Source organism: Gavialis gangeticus, unplaced genomic scaffold (assembly GCF_001723915.1).
Source record: "Gavialis gangeticus isolate Ggan-Ray unplaced genomic scaffold, GavGan_comp1, whole genome shotgun sequence".
In the NCBI taxonomy this organism is placed as follows: Eukaryota; Metazoa; Chordata; order Crocodylia; family Gavialidae; genus Gavialis; species Gavialis gangeticus.
This window is the reverse complement of record NW_017728993.1, coordinates 63221928-63232250: the sequence shown is the minus strand read 5'-3', so window position 1 is coordinate 63232250 and position 10323 is coordinate 63221928. Positions and strand designations below refer to the sequence as shown.

Genomic DNA, 10323 nt, shown 5'->3' with positions numbered 1-10323 from the left:
AACATCTGTTCACCAGAGCGCCCCAAGGGATGACAAGATCAAATGGTCACAAACTCCACTGCAACAGATTCAGGGGGGACATAAGGAGAACTTCTGTACTGCCCGAGCCCCCAAGGTTTGGAATAGACTGCCACCGAAGGCGGTTCAAGCACCCACTTTGAATGCCTTCAAGACACACTTGGATGCTTATCTTGCTGGGATCCTATGATCCCTATGGACTTCCTACCCCTGGGGCAGGGGGCTGGACTCGATGATCCTCCAGGGTCCCTTCCAGCTTGAATGTCTACGAAATCTATAAAATCTATGAAATTTCGAAATCAGCTGGCTTGTAGCAGTACTGGTGGCGGCACCGTCACCGGCGGCCCTGTTCTCCTCCAAAGCATCCCTCACTATTAGGTGCAGCCTGTGTGCCACACAGTGGATGCCAACAAAGTTGGCATCACGGACAGCCTTCACCATATTGGCCTCATTGTCAGTGACCATGAACCTGCGGGTGAGCTCGGCTTGCCCAACGAGCCACTCTTGCACCATGCAGTTCATGGTCCCCATGATCTCCCTTGCTGTGTGGGACTCATCCAGCAACTCAGCTTGCAGTAGAGCCCACCGACAACCTGACTGATCGCACCAGTGCCCTGTGAGGGAGAGGTAGGCGTGATCGCCACCCTGGCTCCTCCAGATGTCAGAGGTGAAGTGCAAAGCTACCTGCGGCCCTGCCTTGCACAGCTCCTCCCTCAAGTACTCCCTGCATGCCTGCTACAGGGAGGGCACTTCCGCCCTGCTAAAGGTGGTGCATGTAGGCACTTTGTAAAATGGGGCCAGAAGTGCTACGAACACCTGAACCCTGGTTGCTCAACTAGGGAGAAGGGCTGGCTATCCAGAGCAAGTATCTCCCTAATGCTCTGGGTGATCTCGCATGCCTTGGGAACACCCCCTCCCCTTTCTGTCCACCTTTCCCCCACTAGTCCAGGGTGGCCTGCCTCTGCTTTTGGGGTAAAGGGGCTTTGGAGAGAGCAGAGGCCCTCCCTTTCGGCACACTTGCACTGGTGCCCAGCTGAGCAGCAGGAAGAAGGGCAAGGGGGTGGTGCCTCCTCAGATGCAGCAGTATGGCTGTGGTGGGGAAGTGTCTCACATCCTTGCTACGGCTCATGTGCCTTCAGCAGTGCTGGCAGATGGCAAATCTGGGATCATCTGCTGCCTCGAAATGATCCCACACTACACTACTCCCCCGATTCTGGGTTGAGGGCGAGGATCCTGCCTTTTCCTCCTTCTCAGCAGGCTGAGGCTGAAGAGCAGGAAGAGCTGCCTCAGCTGAGCCACTTGCCTCCACAATCTCAGCCTCCTCTGAGGTGCTGCTTTCTGGAGGAGACCTGTGTCGAAGGGAAATGTGAGGGGTGTGGAGCACTGACTCTGATTCCCCTTCAGTCCCCAGAATTGACTGAGCCAGCACGCTCAGCATCCCTGGTTGCAATACTACTAATAATTGAATTGAATAGCTAAGTTAAGCTAAATCCTAACCACTCCTTTACAACATGAAAAAGCAGCAGGAGCTGGGCGTGGAAAGCATGCTGTCCAAATTTGCTGATGACACAAAGATGTTGGGAGAAGTGGCACACTGGAGGGGAGGGACAGAATCCAACTAGATCTAGACAGGTTACAGGGGTGGGCGGATGAGAATAGGATGGGATTCAATGCAGACGAGTGCAAGGTGTTGCACCTGGGGAGGAGGAACTAGCAACACACCTATAGGCTGGGGAACACCTTTCTCAACAACGCAGTGGCTGAAAGGGATCTTGGAGTCATTGTTGAGTCCGGGATGGACATGAGCTGCCAATGCAAGGAAGCGGTCAGTAAGGCTAACCACACCTTGTTGTGCAGCTACAGATGCATCACAAGCAGGTCTAGGGTGGTGATCTTTGCCCTCTAGAATCCTAGGCGCAGAATCTGGCCTAGGATCCTAGGGGGTTGGAGCTATCAATGCTTCATTTGAAATGAAATGTGGCATTCATTCAGATTCTGCGTATGGGACCAGATTCCTTCTGCTGGCACCCCAAATCGTGAGACACCAGTTTTCATTCTTTGCTCTGCTCAGTGGGATAAGGACAGTGAAGTTGAGCAGCTGATCTTCCCCTAGCTAGTCAGATGGCTCTGCTCTATGAACAGACCCTCACAGCAAGTATGTGAAGATGGGAACCCAGCACTTGCTGGATTCCTTACCTATGCCTGTAAAAGCGGCCAAATCCTTTCTTCAATTTGTTGACCCTACAGTATCAAGAACACCAATCTTATACATAATGACAGACTCCCAAGCAGCATTGTGAGGAGTGGATGACCAGGACACAAATATAGAGCCATTGCCAGCCTGGCCGCTGCTCTTGCCATCACTGTTGCTCAGGGCACAGAACTTCCTTGCTACACTCCTGTCCCGGTCTCCCTTCACCCCTTCCCCCTGCCTCAGTGCTGCATGCTGATCCCATGATTTCCTTTACCCTTTTTACCCTCTCCACCTTAACTATGTGCAGAAGTAAGAGCCTGCCCTCCATCTTCTCCACAAAGGACAGCACAATCCCAGGGCCAGCAGTGGCAAAAGTTCTAATACTTGAATAAGCATCCCTAACTTTCAGATGTTATCTGCATGCTATCTGAACTCTCCAAACCATTTGAGCCTAAAAATCCAGCCTGCTCATTGTGTGAGATTTCCCGTACGTCCTGATACTGATCACACTGGAAATTAGAAATAAGAGACTGATCTTTTCCTGTTCTGGAAGGAACCAGGAAACATAGAGGCATATGAAAGTTAAAAAAAAAGAAGAGGGAGTGAGCTATAACAAATTGGAACCTTTGCCATCACCAGGGCTCCAAATTTCATGTTACTCTGAACTCTTAAGAGCTGTCACAGAGTGGGACTGCATAAGTGATGCAATGTCTTTGAAAACGGTAGGGACCCAGCCAACAGGCTGTATCTTTGCAAGGAGACAAGCAACAGCGGCAGCTAGTTTCATGCAGAGAGACATAGACAAAACAAACACTAAAAATAAATTCCCCTATAGAGCGGAACATCCTTGCCAATGGAATTAAAGGAAACATGTTTCATACTTCTCTGTAAGCACAGTTATGAGATTCAGTGCAGACCATCTACTGAATCTGTGCAGCATCTAGATGCTGCTTTCCCAAGATGTTATACAGAAGTGAGGGAAGCATTCTTCCCCTGCTCTTTCCTTTTTTTCTTCTTTCAGGATAGGGAATCCTGCAAGATTTGTATGTGGTTGTGCATGAGGAGAAAGGGAGAATAATTCCACAATGCCAACCTCAACCCTAGATCTGGCCATAAAATGAAGGGGAAGGGAAACTGGTGAAAAACTGCAAAATCTTGGAAGACATTTTTGTTTTGGCTGTAGGATTTTTATTTATCTGAAATGTTTCAGTTGTCCTTTCTTCTTCCTCCTTAATTTCCATTTTGACATTAAAAAGGAGGGAAGAGAGAATGAAAGAAGGGAAGGGAGAAACAGGAAAAATGATTAACTGAATCAGAAAACATGGAGAAGGCTGGGAAAAGACTGGAAAAGTTTATTTTAAAAGTTACAAAAATTCCTGATTTTGGAAAAAGGACCAATGTTCAGACCAAGTCTTTCACTGCAAATATTTTGATCAGCTGCATGCAGCACCTTTTCTGCCTATTTTCTGCATAAGAGAGAAGTAGCAAATGAAAAAGCAATATTCAATCCTTTCTACTCCAGTGATCTGGGTCAAGTCCTGAGCTGTTCTAAAGGGACTCTATTTATAGGTTTACACCAGGTGAGAATCGGGCTTTAGATTTCTGTTATTTGGCTTTAGGAGAGGGCTGTTGGGAAACTAATAAACATATAGTGCCAGGAACTGGTGTGTTTTTTGACTCATGTATCATCCACAGAATTGTTAACAAAGGTCCCTTCACAGAACTTTGGTTATGAGGAGGATGTATTGGAAAGGGTGAACACAGCTTGCCTTTCAGATCCCAGGTATGGGATATCAGCTAAGAAGCCATATTTTCTGTTTTGAGATGAGCAAATCTAGCAGGCAGCTGTCAGAGACAACTGCAAGGTATCCATAATTAATGGTTTTGGGGAAAAGGTGCTTTTGTGAGCATTAATGCTATTCATGGTAAAAATGATGCAGTACCTTAAACAAGCCACTCTGTGGCAGTACTGTTCCACACAACAGTTTACAAATGTCTTGGGCATTCCCCAAAAAATCAATTGGACTGTAAAATCTTTGGATAACTTGGCATGCAAGGCACTAACACATCAATATCTAGATATGGCAGATGGACAGTAGTTAAGATCCAGTCTGAAAACAAAGACACAGGGAACATGAGATTGAGGGAGACACCAGCTTCATCCTTAAGGGACAGAGCTGGCTGCAAAGGTAAGCTGGACAGAAGGAAGCCCGAAGTAGTGCAAACCCAGGGGAATATTATGGAAGTAGTAGAGATTGGGTTCCAGTGATCTAAGGCTCAATCATGCCCTTGTAGTCCAAGGGAAAATAAAGGTGCTCTTGTCTTCCAGTCATGACAGTCACATTGTGTTGCTTTCTCCAGTTTCTGGGTGCAATTATTTAGATCCTGGTGCGGAAGTAGGAGCTGACCTGTGAAGTTGCCACTGGGGTCCTTCTAGCTAGCTGCATCTAAATAACTGCATTGTGGGTCCTCTGAGACTGCCCTAATGCCTCACCACCCACAGGGTGCTCAATCATGCTGTAACTCAGCAACCAATTTTCTCCTTTGGTGTCCCCCACAAAATGCGTGGGGAAGAAAGGATTGAGGAGGCTGGGAATAGTGAAACTCTGTACCAGGGCAATAGGATGTTCTTAGAAAATGCAGGCCAATCCTCCCATTGTCTAGGTGCCTGCCTGGGGGCACAAACACCAGGCCACACATGTGAGGCTTGTACCACTGGGAGAATTTCTTCTTCAGTCCTTTGATGCCTGGCCTCAGCTCTTCATGGCAGTGTATTGCCAGTTTGGCACCTCCCTTGCCTTTATTGCCAGTTTGCCACCTCCCTCCCTTTTGTTTCTGACTTCAGATCCTCAGAATGTGTTAGAAAAACAGCATTGGCCTCTGCCATTACTCAGCTTGAAGATCTCCAGGGAAACCTCAGATGCTGAGAAGGTGATGTTAATATTACGTGGATGCCATGATTCCTCCAGAGTCAGTGGGGACACAGTGCCTATGAGCAATGTATAGGAGATCTGTGCTGATGGAAGTGCTAGCTGTTGGATGACACATAACACTCAGATCCTGATGGGTTGTGATCATTAGCCATTTTCTGTAATTCATTGCATAAGTAGGGGCAGTAGCTCTGGGACCTGCTCAAATTCTGCTTTGGTTAATTACCTTCTGCAGACTGAAGTTCCTCCCACAGTTTAATTGGATAGTTATTCTTCTTCACTTCCATTCATAAACTGTAGTGGAGTGTTGCTATGCTGTAAAGCAGCTGCCAAATTTTAGTGATGGGGAAAGTTTATGTCAAGTTTAAGTGATTTCTGTTTTAACAGAGTGGTGTTTTACTGTGCTGTAATTATAGCATATTTGTTTTTGTTATACACTGCCTTGGGAGCTGGAAACTGTACAATTGTATGATGATGATGATAATGACGATGACAGTGGTGGAAGAAAGCATTATATAAAATTCAGTCACTTTTACTGGCTGAGCTTCCATATCCATGGAGTTGAGTCATATAATGGAAAAGTAACTAAACATCAAGGAGAAAAGAATAATTATAAGGAGAGCTGGAGAACAGAGCTATCTATGAATATTTTGTTAATATGATCCAGGGGGAATTATCCTGACACTGTATAAGAGACTTGGACTACAGCACTTAATTCTGGCCTATATGCTGTCTGAAAGTGATCACAGACACGGTGAACTTGTTAATCAGGGAATTTCTGCAGGGCTAGAGTCTAAAGAGAGGCCTGATCCAAGGCCCCAGGTTTGAACTTCTTTGGGTCTGAAGGGATATTTGAGTACAGATCTAATCTTTTCAGCTCTGACTCATCACTACTAGAAAAGCTAGGAGGCGATTCATGGGAAAGGGGACTGCCAGGTGATTTCCTAAACAGAAGCATTTTTTAAGGAGAACAAGAAATTAAAGCTGCCCCTAGACTTCAGAAGCTGATGTAATCTGCAAGACCAGAAAGGTGCAAATTAAATTGGTGTGGTGCTGGTGGTGACACGAGGTTGCACCCTCAAGTGTTCCTGTGGAATTGTATACTGCCTCACTATAGGGATTCCCAGGTACTCTTGGCCTTGTATTCTCTATATGCCCCTTCCAGCTGAACACATTGACTATGCCAGTAGTCAACAATGACCTCATGGCCTACTGAAGAACCTTTTTATGACCATTCAAAGCCTACTGAAGTCCATGGAGAGGTACTCATTGATTTCAGGTCCTAAATACCTATGGAATTTGTGGCCCATGTGACTTAGACAACTTTCTTTTTCTCATACAGAATAGACTCATCATAGCAACAATGGGGAGAACTCAAATATAGAGTTTGTAAAGCACCTAGGCAAACCACATAGCTCTGCAAAGAGATCCTGTCCTCATTGAAGACAATGGCAGCTTTGCCATTGATTTGGCATGTCTAGCTTTTCAAGCCATGGCCATTTTAATCTCTTCAGAAATACAATATTGGGGCTTGCTTCTCTTTAGTTCTATAATTGTCTGCCCCTGTATCATAGATATCAGACTCACTCTCTTCCCCTCATTTAGACTCACCCTCTTCTACAGGGCAGTATCTTGCCATGGTTATTTTGAATAATTGTGTTGCAGTGGCACATAGGGGCACTAACCGAGACCAGTGTGCTATTGTGTAGGTTGTTGCACTGGCACATATAGGAGACTGTTCCTTCCTCAAAGAACTTATAGTCTAAATAGACAAGGTAGACAAATGAGGGAGAAAGAACTGGAGTTATTTTGTTGAGTATATCTAATTCTACTACTTGGTCCAATCTAGTTTTCAGTGGCTTTTGCCTTGTCTAGAAGGCTTAAAGAAAACTAGCTAGCTGGCTCAAATGGCCTTCTCAGGTGCTTCAACAAGCCTTTTTCAGCCTTTCCCTGTATACAAATCCAGCTATCTATCTGGGGGGTCACCTTTTATTGTATTTGCGTTAATTGATTTTATTTGGCAACTCACAGTGCTATGACTGCAGTTTTAGTAATAGATGATATCTCTGATTACATTAGGGTAAATCCAGGGTAACTCTGTCTGGGTCATGCTCATGTTGACAGAGTAACACTAAATGTACATCAGCGTAACTGAGGTTAGAATTTGGCTCATTTACAGTTTTTACCAATAACCTCTTTTCCCTTACCTAGTAATGTTTCTGAAGAAAGACTGCAAGTGAGTAGAAGCAGACCCTCATTTTGGGAGTCTGGGTCAACTCCCTCAACTCAAATTCTGCTTCTTCAGGTATTCACCTTTATGAAATGCATAACAAATCGTGTCTAATACCTTATTTTTCACATATGCATATTGACTTCACTGCTTTAATTAGTTTTGGGCCTTGCTGTCTGTCTTGTGTTATGCTCCTCTTCTCTTAGGTTTGTGGCTTTCCAATCTACCATAATCTGACCCCAACTCCTCACCTCCTTCTCGCACCCCAAATATCCCTCATTTACTATGGAACTAGATGCCACAACTACATGGGAGATCCAGGGAGGCAACTGTCCAACTGCAGTTAACCATAAGAGATTCCAGCGAGGTAAGAGAAGTACATGATTTTGTGCACTGCAGAAGATCTAGATGAGATTACAGCAGTGCCAGATTATGACATGCTGAGGCCCTAAACTATGTCTATTTTAAGAGGCCCCATATGATAAAAATAATCCCAGGTAGCTATATTTTTGTCATATTACAATGAAAATGTCCATATTTAGAGAATCATTTTCCTGTATGTACTTTATTTACCAACTGATTATTATAAAACTTGATATTGAGTTAGTTTTTTTCTTCTTTAGAAGCCCCTCATATTGTGAGGCCCTAAACTGTATTTTAAGTATCTTAAACCTAAATCCAGAACTGGATTACAGTTTAACTAAAGCAGTATAACTAAAAAGGCAAGGAGTTCCATGCAGGCTCATTGACACTGCTAAGAAAGAAGGTAAATTAGCTATTATGGGAAATTATTGCCACAGCTAGACTGCTTCTGGCACATTAGCTAGTTTGGGTATATACTGCACTATATCATGAATGTAGGTATACATTTTTCTAGTCTTGATGGTTAGACACCTGAGGGGGAACATAGCTGGGTTCCTGTTCTTGTTCCAGAGGATATTTAATTAGTTATACTGTCTGGAATAGCTTCAAGAAGATAGATACAGGGAAACTAACCCCAGAACACCCAGTGGTTTTGGCATTTGCCTGAGAGATGGGACACTCAAGTTCAATTTTCTGTTCCAGGCCAGACATAGAGGAAGGCTACTCTTAGGATCCCTTACCTCCCTGGTGAGTGCCTAACTGATAAATTGTAGGGCACAAGGTAGGCACAAGCTCCTACTCCTCCATTTTATAAATGGTGCCTAAGTCCTCATTCCTCTAATTTTATTTTAAAAGCATTTAAAGTGTCTGACTTCTTTAAGAAAATAGTTCGGCTTGAGTCATATAAAACTTTTTGTTGGACTAGGAATGTTTTTTAAAAAAATGCACTGAAAAATGTACATTTTTTGTTTGGAGTTGACCTGGAATTAATTGGTTTGATTTTCAGTTGTTTCAGTTTGGCAAATGTACATTACACAGCTTTAGCTGAGGCAGTCAATTATACTAGAAAAAGAGAAGCAGTGACATTCAGATAGTTCTGACTGTACAAATAGAGATAATTGGGAATAAGTGAAAGTGTAAGGGAGCCTGATTCTTCTCACATTTGCAACAGCCTCAAGCAGGACATTCCACTGAAGTCAGTGGCACCACACCTATGTGAAACCAAGTCGATGTGAAGTAGCTGACCAAGTTGTCTGGAAGCAGTGTAAGTACATGGAGATGGCAGTGGACAAAGCTGTATGTTGCACTGGCTTTGAATCCCTCTGTGCTCACTTGCTGACCTCCCTATTTGGCTTGGCATTTGGAGGAGAAGAGGCTGCCTGGTGTAACTCTGGATCCTAGCCCACATTTGTAGCAGTGGAGGAAGGACTCACCAATGAGTGTGGTCTTGGTTGTTGGCCCTGAGTTCCGTGGCACCAGCACCTCGTGGTACTGCTCGCCTGCCAGCGTGCTGTACACCACCTTGTAATTCTGCACCTCGGCCTCACTGTTATCCCACTCAAGTTCCAAGCTGGCTGATGTCCGAAACCCAACACGGACGTTCTTGGGAGCATCAATCTCTGTAGAATGTAAGAAAACAAATGTGGTTTCATTTCCTGGGCTTGTCCCCTCTGAATGTGAACTACTTGGTTAAACAAACTGTTGCCCATCAGTAAGGAATCTGAGTCATGCTATTGTGAGACTATGGTATTGAACTACCTCAGATGTTGCTGGAACTGTTCTCTGACTGGCAAGCAACATGCACATTTTGGGTGCAGTTGCACTTACTAAAGTGTCTGTCTGACATGATGCTTATATGATCCCCATCACTGTGGTATGTGAGCATCTATGGTAACTCACAGATTTGAAGGCCATATAGGACCATTATAATCATCATCTTTGACCATCTGTACAACACAGGTGGTAGAACTCCGTTCAGTAAGACCTAGATCAAACCCAATAACTTGTGAGAGCATTAGCAAATCTCTCTTAAATGACACTCAGCCTTGATTTAAAGATATCAAATGATGGAGAATTCCCCACGACGGTAGATAATTAATTCCCTTGATAAGTTATTTCAAAGACTGTTAAATTACCCCTTCCATTAAATTGCACTGACACTGAACTTCCCCAGCACCCCACTAAGGTAAGGAATAATAATTATTCCCATTTACAAATGGGTAAACTGAAGCATGGAATGATCAGAAAAGGGATCAGTGGGCACAGCAAAAAACTCCTGAGTTCTTCTTAACTGACTTAAATACAAGATCTCATGCTGATCTACAGACTCCAACAGTGTATTTTGACTGCACCGTGGTTTAGCACTGCTTATATATTCCTATAAATGTTAGCAAAATTTGCCCCTCGTTTACATAGTATATGAACCCACTGGAAACAATGGGCCCCCATAAATCTAACTAAGGACAGGATTTGGCCATTTTATATGCTGGGTTGTTGTATGTAGGGTATAACTATTAGCCAATTTTCTTTTATGGCTTTTTTTTTTATTATAAGCTCTTATAGAAATAAAACAAGAAAAGGCAGACTCA

The 10323-nt window shown here is 44.1% G+C and overlaps 1 protein-coding gene across 1 annotated transcript in view; it reads right to left on the bottom strand.

The window, feature by feature from the left end:
• Positions 1–10323, bottom strand: part of TNR (tenascin R) — a 104023-nt gene that overhangs the window by 60395 nt on the left and 33305 nt on the right. Inside the window, exon 7 of the mRNA XM_019501838.1 lies at positions 9169–9354. Within this exon, the coding sequence (XP_019357383.1) occupies positions 9169–9354 (186 nt within the window). The remainder of the gene's footprint in view (positions 1–9168; positions 9355–10323) is intronic.